The sequence below is a fragment of the Lithobates pipiens genome, unplaced genomic scaffold (assembly GCF_037356315.1).
Source record: "Lithobates pipiens isolate NorthernLeopardFrog02 unplaced genomic scaffold, aLitPip1_a1.2 Scaffold_25, whole genome shotgun sequence".
Classification (NCBI taxonomy): Eukaryota; Metazoa; Chordata; class Amphibia; order Anura; family Ranidae; genus Lithobates; species Lithobates pipiens.
Window position 1 is genome coordinate 164,968,212 of NW_027507787.1, and position 18,048 is coordinate 164,986,259.

The 18,048-nt window shown below is 43.4% G+C and overlaps 1 protein-coding gene across 1 annotated transcript in view; it reads left to right on the forward strand.

The window, feature by feature from the left end:
- The window catches only part of LOC143929789 (uncharacterized), a 73,982-nt gene that overhangs the window by 19,435 nt on the left and 36,499 nt on the right, over nt 1–18,048 (forward strand). Inside the window, exons 2-5 of the mRNA XM_077453766.1 lie at nt 1,172–5,821; nt 15,100–15,160; nt 15,282–15,364; nt 16,742–16,995. Coding sequence (XP_077309892.1) covers nt 1,183–5,821; nt 15,100–15,160; nt 15,282–15,364; nt 16,742–16,995 — 5,037 coding nt within the window. The 5' untranslated portion in view covers nt 1,172–1,182. The remainder of the gene's footprint in view (nt 1–1,171; nt 5,822–15,099; nt 15,161–15,281; nt 15,365–16,741; nt 16,996–18,048) is intronic.

Sequence of the window (18,048 nt, forward strand, 5' to 3'; positions counted from 1 at the left end):
GGGGGTGAGAAAATCCATTATGACCCAGCTGAAAGGACAGAGCTCTGCCTTGTTTACATAGGCCGGGCTCTGTCCTGTGTGAATTCCTGACGATCGGTGGGTGCTGGCGTTAATCCATTGGCTAGCACTCGCTGATTGACATCTGCTGTGTTTAATCGCAGTATAGTCATGTCGCAAACGCTCCTCCTACCCAGAAGTGTTGGATCACGTACCTAGTATGAGATCTGGCACAGGAGAGCCACCTTGCCACAGTATATGTATGTTATACTGTCAGCAAGCGGTTAAAGAGTACTCCATTCCCCTCTGGGTGATCTATGTACATTGCAGGAATTTTAAAAAACTTTGTTGCAGATTCCTATCTTTTGCTATGCTGAGCAAATAGCTGTTTGTCTGTGTCCATCTGCAGTGTGAATGGAAGTGACTTTAGAATTATCAGTCATCTGCTGCACCTGCAGGGCTCTAATGGGGAAAGTGGCAGAGTCTGCATCCCTTTAGACGTGATTTCCCTTTGGGAGTAGCTGACCAAAAAATGAAATTTTTGTTGCCGGGATGCCAAAAATCTGATTTGTATCTTAGTGCAGACTTCTGGGAAAACCAGTGAGCCAATCACACAAACAGGAAATTACATTTCTGGGGGGGCAGCGTTCTGTACACATTTTGTGCACAGAATTCCTCCAGGTTGCCATATTGCATTTTACAGAATAATACAGAGCTTCAGATTTGAAAAGGAAAGGTAATTTTTAATAACATTTATTAACAATATGACTTTTGTAGCATTTGCATATGCCTTGTTATTTTAATTTTATTTTTGCTATTTTTCCCATGAAAGGGGCGTTACCCTTTAAAGTAGAACTAAAGTCAAAACCTCTCTGTAAGATTTCTCCTCTGTCTCTGTTTTCTGGTAACAACTTCCTTTACCTTGGGATTTATTGTTGAATCTCGTTCCTCATCCACTGAAGTTTTTTGTCGCCAACAGTTGTCTTACTTAATCCTCATGAAATCACGTCCACTATTAGGTTCTTCTGAATGCTACATGAGATAAAGAGACTGTTCATAAAACAGCAATAGACACAAATGACGCCTGTTGACATTTCCTGGCGACATTTTATTTTTTTTATATTGTTTTATTGTTTTCTGATTGTATATCTGTTTTTTTTTTTTTTGCTTGTAGATGGAGTGACCATGGAAACGTCCAACGAGGGGGAAGGGTACAGCCTCGCAAGGTCCACAACAGTCTCCGAGCAAATAACAGAAGGGCCGCAGGCCAGAGACGGTGATAATAATGACTCACAGTTTAAGGAGGACACCTTGCAGCAAATGCTGACTTGTGAAACTGGAAATACTGGGACTGAAGCCAGCACACCGCCTTGCGATAAAGGAACAACTGGTCAAGGGTTACATGGCACGTCACCAGCCAATGATAACCTAGATAAAGTGCTGGATTCCATTCACTTGATTGGGCTAGACGAGGTGGCTAAGACAGACAAACTACAGAGACCTACAGAGCTGGAGGTCACATCTAGTGATGATGAGAGCGGGGAATGGGAGACTGCGAGCGAGGCGAGCATTGCTAATGAGGAGATCACTGATGGTAAAGGAGAAAAGAAAAATGAAAATCTGGATCCTGATGGAAGAATGGATGCTACCAGTCAAGAGGAGACTGGAGAAAATGTAAAAATAAGGACATCTAGCGGGCCTCTTGAGAAAAATGGAAGTGAAGGGACTGGGGAAACCCCAGAGGTGATAGAGCAATGTTGTGAAAGGACTTCTAGTGAGGGTCTTCAGAGTGAGCAGGCCTTCACTCATGAAACCAGACCTGATGATGCGGTTAGTGAGGAATCCTTGTGTGATGTTGGCAAGACTACAAGTAAAGAGAGACCACCTCATGCTGCTGAAGAATTAAAAGAGACAGGGAATGAAGAACCCGAATTTAATGTTGAAGAGATGGCCACTGAGGAGACCATGACTTATGTTTCTACAGAGCCTCATACTGAAAAGTTAAATGATGAGTCTGTTGGGGAGCATGACCCCCATGTTGAAGAGATGGTCATTGAGGCCATGTCTTATGTTTCTAATACAGAGTTAAATGATGAGGAGTCTGTTGAGGAGCCTGGCCCTGGAGGGTCTTTGACCCATGTTGAAAAAAGTAGGCTTCACACTGAAAAGGCAGTCAGTGAATGGATTAGATCTCCTGAGGACAGTGGTTCTCATAATGAAGAGCCAGTTATTAAGGACATTGAGACTCAAATGGAAGAGACAGCCAACGATAGCATAGAACCTCAGAAGAATGATACCGCAAGTGAAGAGGCCCTGTCTCAGTTGAGGGAGGAAGTCTATGAGGTGAGAGAACCTAATGTTGACGTGACTCTTCATCACAATGAAGAGACAGTCCAATTATGCAGAGATTCTTTGGAGGTGGCAGATAGTGGAAGCATAGTTCCTTCTAGTATTGAGCTAGTCTTGCTTGAGACTGTGCCTTATAGCGTAGAGATACTTAGTGAGCAATATAATCCTCAAATGGAAGAGGCAGTTGGTGATGGAACAGGGCATCACGTTGAAGAGGCAGTTCTTGACCATCCTAAGTCTCATGCCGAAGAGTCTGCTAATGAGGTGTTTCCTCCTACCACAAAAGAGCCTTACATTGAAGATACACCAAGTGGGGAGTCAAGGCCTTATGAAGATGAGAGAGACCGTGAGGGGACAGTAACTCATGATGGGATATCTGTCCATTGTGAAACTGGACCTTTTGTTGGTGAGACAGTCCATGATAAAACTTTACATGACACTGACTACAGGAGTAGTGGGGAAAGCGAGACTCACACTATTGACAACAATAGCGAAGAAGCAAAGTCTATGTCTGACCACACATTGAGGGTAAAGTTAGAAGAAAACGCTGACACAAAAGTTATTGAGGAAAATCAGAACTCGCACTACGTCACTGACAAAGAACAAGGTCCGCTTGATACAAACACCTCTAAAGAGGATGCAGATAGCAAAACTGAGATGCTCAATAACAAGGGAGTGGTTGATAATCAATTGGCTATTAACAAAGACTCCAGTGTTAACCAGAAAGAGATTACTGAAGACGAGATTGGGAATGACGTTTTTGAGAGTGTCAAAGAGGAGACTGCTAGTAAAGTGACAGCACGTGACCACAAAGAGGGTGTAAGTCAGCTACTCGATGGAGACACCAAGGGCACAGTCTGTAAAGAGACAGAGTATTTTAGCATAGAGACAGTCTGCCAGGAAATAAGTGGCGCAAATGAAGAGACAGTCAGCGCAGAGACTGAGTTTGTCTACCCTGAGACTGCCGATGTTCAGACTGAGGGTGGCCATAAAGAAAATGTTACCCAAGTGACTTCTACAGAGACTGTAATTACAGATACATTAGGAGCTTACACAGAAGGTGACTGCAAAAAGTTAAATGATTTCAGAAGTATAGAGATGTTTAGTGTAGAGACACCTTTTGTCCAGAAAGAGACATGCATTGAATACAGGGAGTCCATAACTGAAGATGATCATACTGATCATAGGGATACTCTTAAGTATAAGACAGATGTGGATGGTATATGGACTACTGAATATAAAGAAAGTGTAGATCAAATCCCATCTGTTGACCATAGAGAGATCCTTCATACAATGAGAGAAACACTTGAGTCTTTAGATATAGAGAAACAAAATGAGGAGGAAACTGCCAGCTTTATAGAGACAACTGAACAGGAGAGAGAGAGCGAGGACAATATCTTCATAGAGAGAATCCTGATTGAGCCTTCCAGTGAAGAAAGAGAGTTGGAAAAACTTAGAACAAATGAGGAGAGTGCTGGGCTGAACATGTTGCTTGATTTCAAAGAACTGTATGGAGAGAGTTCGGAAATCCCTTCAAATATTCAGTATATTGCAAAAGAAAGCACCACTAAGGAAAATGATTCTGATCCTAATGAAGATGAGAATAGCTGGTATGCCGAGGAGGCAGGGTTGCAAGTACCAAAAGAGGATATAGAAACTATGAGGCTGGAGGGTAAAAGTTCAAATACAACTTCTGGTGAAATAAAGGCAAAAACAAGCAATTTAAAGGCCAACAAAGCATTTTCTGAGGACCTTCTAGAGGCAATAAGCCAAACAAGATCACTTGAAATTGATGTTGACCAAGCAGTCTCCATTAATGATGGCAACTTATATATGGATGTATTCACTGATACAGAAACTAAGATTGGCACTGTGGGGCAGGTGCCTTTGGATGAAACCATGGGCAAAGAAATTGAGCAAGCTGATTTAGACAAAGTCATGAGTCTGTGTGGCACGGAGACCAACCTTAATCCTAATATGCTGATACAACCTATACCTATGAGGCCTCTGGTTTTCTCAAATGTTTCATTTCAGAATTTGAATGTAGTCCAAGTCCATCAACAAGAGGAACCAAACATGCAAAATTTTGATGTGGCATATGGCGATTTCCATCATAAGGACACTGACTCGGCATCTAGAGAACTAAATTCCTCACTGGAAGAAACGTTGAGCACTAGCTTCCAAATTGAAACAACAGAAGACCAAGAACAAATTCAGGGTGTTATACAAGCAGCAAAAATCGTGGGGCCTCAAATCGGCATACAGGTTTCACCATTTTTAGAAGACCATAAAGAACCTGCAGAGGATGAGCCAGACTGTTTTAACCAAGGAATAATTTTTGATAGGGGATTCAAAATTGGCACCTTCTCCCCCAAAACTGAACTTTTTACCAAACCAGAAACTGATACTTTCTTTGTACCGGAAGCAAATTTGACCATTGCAGCTGAACACATTTTACCAGAAAGAACTTTGTCGCCTGGAGGACCAGAGACTGATGATCCGGGTAAAGTAGATTTATGTATAAATACTGGTGCAGTAGAGGACACTGGGGGTGATAATCCACCTTTACTGTTAACAAGGCAGCGTAGTAACACTGACCCTGGCTTTGGCTATGATCAAAAGGAAATAGACCAGCAGGATGACCCACATGAGGAGAAACCTAGGCCTAGATTGCGAAGTGCGACTCCTCCACTGGACAACTTTACTGCATCTTTCACAGCTAATCGAGAAAACAAACCTCTGGAGAAAGTACAGACCTCCATAGTGTACCCATCAGTAGACTACAACATGAGTGATGAACAAAAGGCAGAAAAAGCTACACCAAAGCAGGATTCTACAACACGGATACAGATATTCAATCCACTCTTTTTCATTCAAGAAAGTACAGAAGAATCCGGATTCTACCAATCAAGTCCCCTGATATCGCATGGGAAAGAAAATTTAAATAAGAGAAGGATGCCTTCTCCACCTCGGGATACAGAGGTCCTTTTGAAAGGTAACCAGCCTCCCACCATACTCGGATCTCTTGTGTCTTCTGTGGCAAACGTGAAGACCACGACCACTGATCCACCATCTACTCGCCCAATTGCCCCTGTGTGGCTTCCTCCCCGCCCCATGCATCATTCTGAAAGTCCCTTGGTAAGACGGCCTACTGTAAGAATCAAGAAAAATACTGCTGCTGTTCCACCTTTCAAGCGCTTTAGTGCCACGAACCTGTCCACAAACCCCCATCTTTATTCAGGATATACAAGCTCATTGGAAAAGACACCACGGCCTTCTGGTACCAAGGTCCTGCCCACCATCCCACAAGAGGTTCCTTCAGGAGAAACAAGCTCTTTGGAAAAGGGCTCAAGGCCTGCTGGTATCAAGGCCCATATCTCCACCACAAGACAGAGACTTTTGCCTAGACAGCCGAAAATCAATGAACAAGACATTAGTCAAAAAATGAACAAGTCTCCAAGGGAAATATTGGCAGGTAAGAAAGAGTGAATCTCAAGATGGTCATACATCCTACTATGATTTTCTACAATCCAAAGATCCCATGTTTTGAGTGTTAGAAACAATCCAATACAAATGGAAAGAAACATGGGGGGGAGGGGGTGGTTTACTAAAACTGGAGAGTGCAAAATCTGGTACAGCTCTACATAGAATCAGCTTCCAGGTATTATTGTCAAAGCTTAACTCAACAAGCTGAAGTTAGAGGCTGATAGGCTTCCTTGAACAGCTGCACCAGATTGTGAGTGCTCCACTTTTAGTAAATTTCTCCCATAATGTACATTCTGATGATAACTGTTGGTAAAAATTGTAGCATTATCTCCCCCACACACAGATTTTAATTGCACCAGCCTACTGACAGCCATAGACAACATTATGTTCATCTAATGAACAATTTGTCAGCTCTTCTATATTTTCATCCAATTTGTATGTCTGGATCTGACTTTATGGTAACCCGTAAAACAATCTAATTAGACCCTGTTCACACCTGAGCGATTTTCTCCTTGAAACTAGAAGCTCTAAGGCCCCTTTCACACGACAGATCAGTAATGATCCGCCAAGTGATGATCCGCTTGCTCAGTGGGGATCGCTCCGTTGTCCCCGCTGAGCCGGCGGATAACAGAGCGGTGCCTGCACACTGTGCAGGGACCGCCCTATCAGCTCTCCACTCTCCTCTATGGGGGATCGGACGAACACGGACCGCTTGTCCGTGCTCATCCGATACGCTCTGCAGACTGATAGAAAAATAGGATTTTCCTCCGTGTTGCAGAATCGGACAATTGCGGAGGCGGACGATATCGGGTGTCTGCGGATGTTCATCCGCAGACACCCGCTATCCCATAGGAATGCATGTATGTCCGTATTTCATCCGCAAACGGATGTATGAAATACGGACATAATGTCCGCATGTGTGAAAGGGGCTTTAAAGATTTAACAAGCAAAATCCCATTTATTTCATGGCCCCTGTTCACATATGGGGATTCTGTCCCCTGAAGAAAAGCGCCTGTCACTCAAAAAAGTACATGACAGATTACAAGCAGTTTTGGCCTATAGACTTCAATAGAAATGCCTGAAAACTTGATTTGAGCATTTTTACAATGGTTTTGTCGCTCATTTTCTGCTCGCATAGCAGCTCTCCACCCCTAATTAGACATGCGCAGAACAGAAAAATGTGTTTTTGTTTTCATAAAATTTTGTTCTGTTTATTATTTTCTAATGAACTCGCTTTCGGATCGGTTGAAAAATGATTGACCAATTTGAATTCTGTGTGAAGAATAGCTGGTTGTTAAGCAGCGGGCCGGAAAGCCGCCCACCGGATCCTTAACCAATGAGTCATCAGCTGTCGGCAGGCGTTCCCGATGAGAGCTGAAATATAAACAAAGGAATGCCGCCAATTGAAAAGTTAGGAAATAAAACAGCGTGGGGCCCATTCCAAGCAATACCAGGTCAAATTTTTTTTTTTTTTTAAATGGTGTGGGGTCCCCCACAAAATCCATACCAGACTCTTATCCAAGCATACAGCCTGGCAGGCCAGGAAAGGGGGGAGGGGATGAGAGAGCACCCCCTTCTGAACCATACCAGGCCACATGCCCTCAACATAAGAGGTGGATGCTTTGGGGCAGGGGGGGCTCTGCCAAAGCACCTTGTCCCCATGTTGGTGGGGACAAGGGCCTCTTCCCGACAACCCTGGGAGGTCATTGTGGGAATTTGCGGGCAGGGGGCTTATCGGAATCTGGAAGCTCCCTTTAACATGCTGGCCCCCCATCCTATGTGAATGAGTATGGGGTACATTGTACCCCTACTCATTCTCTCAAAGTGTCAAAAATAAATAAACCGTAAACCGGTTTTCTTTTCTTACATCAGGGAACACAGAGCCATAGTACTTACTATGTGGGTTATAGGGCCACTGATAGGTGATGAACACTGGCATGCCATAAGGTAAGAAGTGTACTCCCCATATAACCCCTCCCACTACTGGGAGGAGTCAGTTTTTTCGCCAGTGTCTAAGGTGGTGTTCAAGAGTAAAGGTGTGGTGTGCTGAGCTCCACTGGAAGCTTCCCTGCTGGGACTAGCCATGCTGACCGGATCCGTTCTGATGTCCTTTCATGGGCTAAAGGAATGGTACCCAGGCCTTGTGTCTGAAGAAACTAGGTTTTGCTTGCAAAGGCTTCTCTTTTTAGAGAGCTAGAACCTGGGATCCAGTACTTTTTGGTAGTAAGGCCATAAAGTTTTTTTACTGGCAGGGTGCTGTTGCTGGTCTAGGATTGTGGGTAGCCTGAGGTTCCCCTGTTCCTGAAGGTTTCGGAGCCCACCGTGAAGGGTGAAGATTGGGTTTATCTCAGGTAACCCTGCTGCGAGGAAAGGATTTCTCCTTTTGTGTATAATGTTGTCATGCCTATGAGTCACCACTGGGGGCTGTATTAAGCGCTTACCACCTGATGCTGGAAACAGCGCTGTATCAGAAGCCTTCATTTCTCCTCCAGCCACAAGCAGATCTTCCGGTAAGAAGGGGGGTCTGGTTCTCCTCCTGTGCCCCCATGTTGTTTTTTTCCCCTTCAGGGGACTTATATGCCAAAAGCATTCTTTAAAAAAAAAAAAAAGACAGCCCCCGTGGCCCGCTCAGCGGTGGAATTACCCCCCCACCGTGTCAACTGTTCGCAAGGTGCCACTCACGCGGGAAGACGCATTCTTTTGAAAGAAAGGGAGGTTGTAATTAGCACAGGGGGCGTGGCTAATGGCGCTAGACGCCAGCCACACGTGGAGGAAGTTGTTAAATGTCAGAAACCATGAAACAGACTGAGACAGAAGTACAATCAAATCACACTTGTTTATTAATAAAAATAAAAAGATAAATAGGAAAAAGCATAGTCAAGCAAGCCAGAGTCCAGTAGCCAGATCGGGTAGTCAGCCAGTCCAAAGTTCATAAACCAGATCGGGTAATCGGCCAGTCCAGACGTCAGGGATCCACTGAGAGCAACTGCAAGCAGGATGGAAGCCAGGAGGGATGTTAGCAAGCCAGTCTTGAAACAACAGCAGGAGATGGTTCCTATTGATGTGACCAAACGTGAAGGCAAAGGAGAAATGAGCTGGAAGACTTTATATAGGCAGGCCAGACGAGCATCATCGGGAACAGCTGGTAACTGAAGAGAGAGAAGAGAGCTGGCAATTAGCCGACAGCTGAGTGGCCAGCCCAGATGAGGAAGGGCTAAGCCAGCCCTGACATTAAAGCACGGTATGTGTGTAGCTGCTGCTGGCTGTAGAGGAACAGAGCAGGAGGATGGCTTGTTTCAGGCTAGTGACAGAGGCATCCCCTTTGACACATTATACTTTACCAGGCTTGTTTGTAATAGCAGCTTATAGCGCTTGACTATAGCCTAACAGTATACATTCTTTTGCTGGTAGTGCCTCTGCTTCGTGCTTCAGGCTATGAGTGGTAATGGGACCAGGAACTCCTCTAAGGGTTCTAAAGTGTCAATGGTTTCACAACAAACTAAATCCATTTAAAAAAGAATGCCATCCTCCTCTGAGAGGGATGCGGCTGGTCAGATTGAGCTGTCAGGGGAAAAGGTTGTTGCAGCTGTGCTAGACACTTCAGTCCCTGTATATATCACACTAGAGGTTTTTTCTTCTACCATTTGTAATTTGGAAAGAATATTGATGCTATGATATCTCTCCTTAGTAGGGCCAAACATAGCAGATTTCCATCTAGTGCTCAGGACCCTCTTATTGAGGTGCAGGAGGCTGGGGATCAGGTAGATCTTCCCAAAGATTTGGAAGATACTTATTTATCCTCTTCGGAGGATCCTAATATAGAAGGAGTAGCAACAAGACAGTTTACTTGTGCACTCCCTTACTAAATTGGTTAGTTCAACCTTTTTGCTGCCTGCAGCTCAGGCTCTTGAGGAACACACCTCTAATTTGGGATCATTAGAACCTCCCCCATCTGGGGATGTTTTTCCTATTCGTGCATGGCTAAAAAAGCTTTTGTATTCTGAATGGGAACATGCGGATAAACAATATTATCCTCCTAGGAAAACACTTTATCCTATGGAAGAGAATTTCTATAAAAATTGATGCTGCAATCGCCTCGGTGAACAAGAATCTCACATGTCCAGTGGATAATGCGCTGATGTTAAAGGATCCAACAGATAAAAAGTTGGAACTTCTTTCTAAAAGCAATATGTCTTTAGCAAGTTCAGTAGCGCAGCTGTTTCTTGCTGCAATTGGTGTATCCCAGTCCATTAACAGTTTGTGGAGTTACTTAAAATTTTGCCTGATCTGTAGGCCCAGCAATGGGCTGGCGTATCAGACTCACTATGTTTCACAGTAGATGCTATGAAAGAGGCTATAATTTAAGCCTCAGAGCTTATGCTTGGACTAGTGCATTCTCACAGAGTTCTATGACTGAAAAATTGGTCAGCCGAAGCACCCTGTAAAAAGCTCCTAGCCAGTTTCCCCTTTTTCATGGTGAACGGCTAGTTGAAGACGATCTGGATAAAATACATCCAAAGGATCACTAATGGGAAAAGCTCTCTTTTACCAGTAAAGAAGAAGTTAAAATATTTCTCCTTTAAAGCGTGCTGCCTCTCCTGTGCCAGGGTCATCAGCCTCTAGGCAATCTCGACGGCACCAGGGTAGAGAAGAGATCTTGGGGCAGAAAGCCCACCAAGCAGAATGCTAAAGCCTCCTCATGAAGGGGCTCACTCGGGTGGGGGGAAGGCTCCTGCACTTCTCAAAGATCTGGCAGGAACAATGTCAAGACAGATGGGTGGCTTCTGCAGTTTTCTCTAGGTTACAACTTGAATTCTGAGAGAAATGTTCCTAAGGATCCAGAGAAAAAGAAGTCTCTCTTTCTGGCTCTGGATCATCTATTATCCCAGTTGATGATATCAGAGGTTCCCTTAGTGGAACAGGGAGAGGTGAGACCCATTTTAGATCTCAAAGATCTAAATCGTCACTTAAATATCTGATCCTTTTTCATGGAATCAATCCGATTGGTTGTGTCCATCCTGCAAGGAGGGGAGTTTTTGGCTTCAATCGATATCAAAGATACATATCTCCATGTGCCAATATTTCCCGCTCACCAGAAATTTCTGTGCTTTGAAATACAAAATCATCATTTTCAGTTGTGGCTCTGCCATTCGGTTTAGCCACAGCACCACGGGTGTTCTGAAAGATTCTGGCACCTCCTTTAGCCAGATTAAGGACGCAAGGCATAGCGGTCCTATTTAGACGATCTACCTTTTAATAGATCATTCAGTCTCAGGTCTAAACCAGAGTCTGATCACAGCTGTAAACTACCTGGAATCTCTGGGTTGGATACTCAACCTAGAAAAATCCTCCTTAAAACCATCAAGGAGATAACAGTACTTGGGGCTGGTTATAGATACTGTATATAAGAAGGTATTCTTACCCCAGACAAGAATCAGTTCCATTGTAATACTAATTCAACTTATCAAAACAAAGAAAAATCCTTCCATTCGGCTGTGCATGAGATTGTTAGAGGAAATGGTGGCCTCCTTCGAGGCTGTCCCTTACGCGCAGTTTTCACTCAAACACCATCCTGTCGGTCTAGAATAAAAAGATTCAGGCCTTGGATTTTTCCAATACGCTTGGCTACCGACGTAAGTCAGAGCCTAAATTGGTGGTTGTTATCCAGCAAAAGGGAAAATCTTTTCTACCTGTATTCTGGAAAGTGTTAACAACAGATGCCAGCCTTCTAGGCTGGGGAGCAGCCCTGGAAGAAGATTCTGTCCAGGGGAAATGGTCCAGGTTAGAGGACCTTGCCTATTAACATTTTGGAAGCTTCGGGCCGTACGTCTGGTCCTAAAATCTTGGACGGTCAGACTACGGGACTGTCCTCTCAGGATTCAGTCTGACAAGGCCACATCAATCACCAGGGGGGCACAAGAGGTCGTGCAGCCCAAAAAGAGGTGAATCATGTTCTAGCTTGGGCAGAACACAACATTCCTTGCCTATTGGCAATTTTCATTCCAGGAATAGAGAATTGGCAGGCGGACTACTTGAGTCACCAACAATTATTTCTGGGAGAATGGTCTCTTCACCCCGACATCTTCCTAGTGATATGTCAGAGGGGGTATTCCGGACATGGACCTAGTCGCGTCCAGATTCAACAACAAAGTCGACAACTTTGTGTCGAGAACAAGGGATCTGCTAGCAGGTGGAACAGACACATTTGTCTTCCCATGGGATCAGTTTTTTACTGATCTATGCGTTTCCTCCAGTTCTGATAGTTCCGCACCTCCTCTGCGGGACCGAAAGGAGGTGATTCTGGTGGCCCCAGCGGGGCCCAGAAGATCTTGATTTACCGAGATCATAAAGATGGCATAAAGACTCTGCCATTATAGCCAGACCTTCTTGCACAAGGTCCGGTATTCCATCCTACCCTACGGATGAAAAATTTCACAGGTTTGACTGTTTTTTTCAGGCTTTTCTTTCCTTTAATTCCACCTGGTAATCCCCAGTAACACACTTCCAATGTCCTCAAAAGCAGGATCCCAATTTAATCTAACCAGCAGTGAAGAATGAGCTTGCAAAGTTTGGTTCTCGAGAGGTTTTGTTCTAAACCTGAACCTAGTGTGAAACCCCTTTTGTTAAAAAAACCGGCATGGGTAGTTAAGTACTGCCATGGGAACATGTACCAGTACAAACATTTTTATTAAATATCGTTCCTTTTTGAGGGAGAGGATCTTTTTGTTATGTGACCTAAATGCCTACTTGGGGGGGGGACACCTGTATGTGCAACATTAAAAACACACACGTTATTTATATGATATACCTGCATGTGAAATTGCACACCAGTACAATGTACGTCTATAAAAATGGCATTAAAATTTACTAAATATGAACAATAGTGTCATCCTGGTTCCCCAGAGCTATTGTGAACATTACATTAGTTCCAGGGACCTATCACTTGCAACAGGTAAAGTGGTGAGACAGCATCGTTATAGCAGACAGTCCAAGAGCATTGCTTATACTGACTGGCATTGGACTTACTTTGCTGGACAACCTGATTGACAGTCCAAGGTCCCTCACCAGCGCCAATATCTTCTCCCTGGCTTCTTGCGGGTGCCAGTCTTTGACCACCTTGACTGGCAGGAGTGGGGAGACGCCAGTCCCATGCATGTGCAGGAGTACAGCCATCCCAGCACACAGGCACTGTGATGGAATTTAAACTGAGCTGCGCATGCACAGTTCAGTGTACATTCTGCAGATAGCTACAAACAATTAAATAATTTTATTTTATTGCAGAAGAGACATCACGTTTCTTTTTTGCAATATAAAGTCCGCCTGTTCACAGTTTTTTTTTTTTGTCCATTTAAAGCCAGCCATAGATGGATCGAATCTCAGCAAGTTCTCCTGGTTTATTTACCCTGTTGCCGACCAGTTGCCATCATACTGTGGCAGTTTGGCTGATTCTCACAAATTGCCATAAGTGTACATCGGCTCTTTGTGGTCCTGCTAAAAATTGCTGATCACTGCCATTACTAGTAAAAAAAAAAAAATGTATCCCCTATTTTGTAGATGCTATAACTTTTGCGCAATCCAATCAATATACACTTTTTTTACGTTTTTTTTTTTTACCAAATATATTGGCCAAAAATCGGTGAAGAAACTTTGGATATATATTATAGCAAAAAAATGTTGGTTTTTTTGTTTATAGCGCAAAAAAATAAAAATTGCAGAGGTGATCAATTATCACCAAAAGAAGGCTCTATTTGTGGGGAAAAAAAAGGACATCAATTTTGTTTGGGTACAGCGCCACACGACCGCAATTGTCAGTTAAAGCGACACAGTGCTGTATCGTAAAAAATGGCCTGGTCATTAAGGGGGAAAGTCTTCCGCTCCTCAAGTGGTTAAGGGGTTTAGGATGCGGGGAGGGTGGGGTTTATGATCACGTGACCACCGTGATTGGCTTTCATGGCGGTCACATAATCTGAAATTTCCAGTCACAAGTAGTCAACACTGCGCACGCGCAGATCATCAGAGGCATTATCTGATGCATTAATTGACAGAACACCGGCTGGAAGGAGACAGTTATAGTGTCTGCTGTCACCACATCACCACGCTCATTTGCATAGAGCGGAGGCTGTGCCCCCTGCACCCCCAAACTCATCACACCCATATATAACACTGCACTCCCAGCACCCCAAGACATAACAACTCTCCCATATTTAACAGTGTGCTTTCTGCACTTCCATTTATAACGATGTGTTCTTTGTATCCCCAGACTCATCACCCCTCATATATAACACTGTGCTCAATGCACCCCCAGACTCATCACTTCCATATATAACACCCCCAAACTCAACACACCCATATAAAACACTGTACTCCCTGTGCCCCAATACATAACCCAATATATTTAACAGTGTGCTTTCTGCACCCCAAGACTTATCACCCATATATTACAATGTGCTCACTGCATCCCCAGACCTGGGGGGGACACGAGCAGTCTGTAGGTGCATGAGGTCATATACGACGTATGATGAGTCTGAGTGCACAGCAAGAGCAGCGTAATATATGAGGGGTGATGAGTGTTAAGTAAAATAAAGGGGCAAACACAATGGGCTCATGTTTTTTTTTTTTTTTATAGCTCTTTTTAACGTTTGTCTGTTTCCCACACGTTTGTTTTCTTCCCCCATTGTCCAGGGAGCCAAGAGGTGGAACTGGGTATTGGTACTATGCAGGAGATTAGCTTCTAGCAAATGTTTAGACCTATGGCTGATAGAATAGCTAAATAGATTTTTCCTAAAATGGTCATGGAAACATTCTAAATCAACCTTTGTTTCTTGAATATATCACATTGCATAAAGTTTTGTTATCTAAATTATAAAGGTCACCTAAGTGCATCAAAGGAACTTTGTCCTCAACACAAACGGAGCGATTTCCTGTTTAGTATGACATTTTGCACTGAAATTCGGTTTGGTGTTATCAAACTATAGCAGCCTAAAGACACTTTCTACACTGAGAATGTGGCAAACTACTTTAAGGGCCATGTGACCCAAAATGGTTTCTTTAGTTATAAGTGGAGCCTGTTGGTCTGAGTTAGTCCATGGCATCTTATATGTCTGGGTTTTCCAACATCAAGGATTCCCGACTTTGTGACTGTCTACCTGGGAGTTTTGGGTGTTGGGAACAGCCAGGTGAGCAGTCTAAAAAACACATGAGCAGTAATCTAACCAAAATGTAAAAAAAAGAGAGTCTTTAAAGTAATTATGTTTTATTATATGGCAGAAGCTGAACAGAGTTCCAAGAAGTCTTCAAGAAGCCCAAGCCCAGAGGCTGTCCTTCGACGGTAAGAGTTCAGAACATAACTATTAAACCAAACAACAAAGAACACAAATACCATCTGATAGAATTGCTTCTAAATGTGTCATTTTTATCTGTTTCTAATCTTTCTTTATCTTTTTAATCAGAGGAAAACGTTCTCAGATCCAGCCTTCTACATCTGATACAAACAACAGTATGCACATGCAGTACACCACCCTCATCCGCTCCTGTAAGTGTTAAAAGGACCATTGAATATCAATCACAAGATAGTTGCTGGGAAAAAAAGGATTTAATGACTGAAGATGATTAGAACTTTGTAGATTAAATGTGAGAGTGGTTAAGGTCTTGTAATGGTTTTATTATATAGAGGATCCTTTGCTCATCACCTCACAATGATACTTAATAACACTCTTATTAATGTCAGGAGACAGTATACCCTTATAGGTTATGGTGTGAAGGGACTAAAGGAATGAAAACCATTTATTCCAAACTATATACAGCTGTTTTGGTCTATAGGGCCATCAGTGCAGTGTATGGAAACTATGGAGTCTTTAATGTGGATCTTAGGACCCAAAGAGACAACATAAACTATAGGTTATTGTGTAAAGGGACTAATGAAGGAATCCAAAAGCCCTACAACCAAATTGGTGCATAAAAACCATGGCTTTTATTGAATATGTCTTGGGTCCCGATGACGGAATGGAGGCTTTACTGTGCTAAACGTTGATTCAGTTTGACGTTTTGATTCCTCTTGTCCCTTCTTCCCATAGCCTGTATGGTGGTACTGTTGGGTCCCAAACCCTACTCTGTAGAATCACTTGTTCTCATCCACTGCACTGATGATGGCCAACAAGCTGTTTGAAGCTTTAGGGTCATCATCTGTGCAGTTTAGTGAAGCCATGGATTCTATGGGTTCTTAGGACCCAACATAACCATAGGCTATGGTTTAAAGCAGGGGTCTCAAGCTGGCAGCCCTCCAGCTGTTGCGGAACTACAAGTCCCATCATGCCTCTGCCTATAGAAGTCATACTTGTAACTATCAGCCTTGCAATACCTCATGGGAATTGTAGATTTGCAACAGCTGGAGGGCCACCAGTAAGAGACCTCTGGTTTAAAGGGACTAAGAAAAGAATTAAAAGGCTCACCAAACACCGGTGTATGAAAAATACTGGCTTTTATGAAGTAGGGATGCTTTGGAGAATGATAGCTTTACTGTGCTAAGCACTGCTTTGGTTTGACATTTTGATTCCTCTAGTCCTTTCACACCATAATCTGTATGGTGGTACTATCTTGCTGGGTTCCAAACCCTAGAATCTGTGTTGTTATAAACTGCGCTGTTTATGACCAACAAGCTCTTTCAAGTTTTAGGGCCCTCATCAGTGCAGTGTATGGAAATCATGGATTCTATGGAGTCTGTAGCATAGAGTCCTTTCTCACCATAACCTGCATGGTGGTACTGTCTTTTTGGATTCCAAAACTTTACGCCACATAATTTGTGGTTTCAATATGATTTTCCTGAATGCTTGCAGTACCATGTTCCAATCTGCAGAGGTTGCTGTTTTGCTGGTCCCCCTCTAAATTATCTTCTTTCTTGTTCATATTTCAGCCAGCTTGCTCTATCAGGAATACAGCGACGTTGCACTGAACCAGGAGATCCAAAGGCAAAAGCCTGGTGACTCTCCCGCGGAAGAGAAGGATCCTGGATCTCCTCGCCAACGCCGGAGGATTCTATCTTCTCAGGATTCCTATTTGCAGCGCTTGTCCATCTCCTCGGCAGACTCTTTGTGGCAGGACCTCCCTAGAATCCGTGACAGTACCACCTTTATGTTAATGTCCCGAGCAGAGCAAAAGCTGCAGGAGGTTGGTGAAGAAATAATGTAATTTTTTATTTTTTACAAATGAGGCCCAACTGGACCTCTTTGTTGCATGATGATATGGTACAAAAACACTCTGTCCATATGGGGCAACCTTTCTCAACTTTTCTAACATGGAGGAACCCTTGAAATAACTAATTTAGGTCTCAGGGAACCCTTGCTATTACTGTATTTACAGCTCGGGTTATGTTATCATGAAAAGAACATTGGAATATATAAATACATGAAAGGAATGTGTACTTAGTGTATTTGACACCCAGGCCTGCTCTAAACATCAAAGGTATTTTCAGTAATAATAATCTGTAGTACTGTAAGGGAAATGGTGAGAACCTCTATCAGTTTTTTCTCTCCTGTGTCCCACTGGAGAGCTTTACCCTTCCTTAGAAACACAACGGGTAAGAGGAAATCTCTCTAAAGTGAGGGAAAATGCTCACATTTTGGATCCCCCATCACTTTCGGTCTCTGTGACAATGGTCACCAGGATAAATATAAATGACCCCAGGGGGGCACAGACAGAAATAAAATCCAGACAGAGATTATAACCCCTACCTACTCCATCCAGAACTAGAAAACGGTTTTGGCCTGAAATACTAAAAGGATCCAACCTCTGGGAAAGGTGGGCGTCTAGTAGAAACGTGCATTTATCCTTTTAGTATGCAAATATCCAAAAAAACTGTCTTACAGGAGAGGTTAGGCAGGCAGCAATGCAGAACTCCCAGAGCAGCATTTTCTCCAGGAAAGGTAAGAATTTTAGCCTGTTGCTAAAATGTGTTGCTCTAATATTTGTAGCAGAGAGGTGAAATCTTTTCTAGGATAGATATGGTAGGTTAGTGGGGAGGCTGGTGAACAGCCGAGCTGTAGGGGAAGAATATCCTGAACTGGACAACAATTGGGCACCATATTCAAATAATCAGGCCAAATGTTTCCAAGTAAAAGGATGAACACAGTGGTATATTAGAAAGGTGTCCTGAATAGGATACCGTAGACCAAGGATCAGGTCAAATGTCTGCAGGTAAAAAGAAAGAGCGGAGGAGGAGGA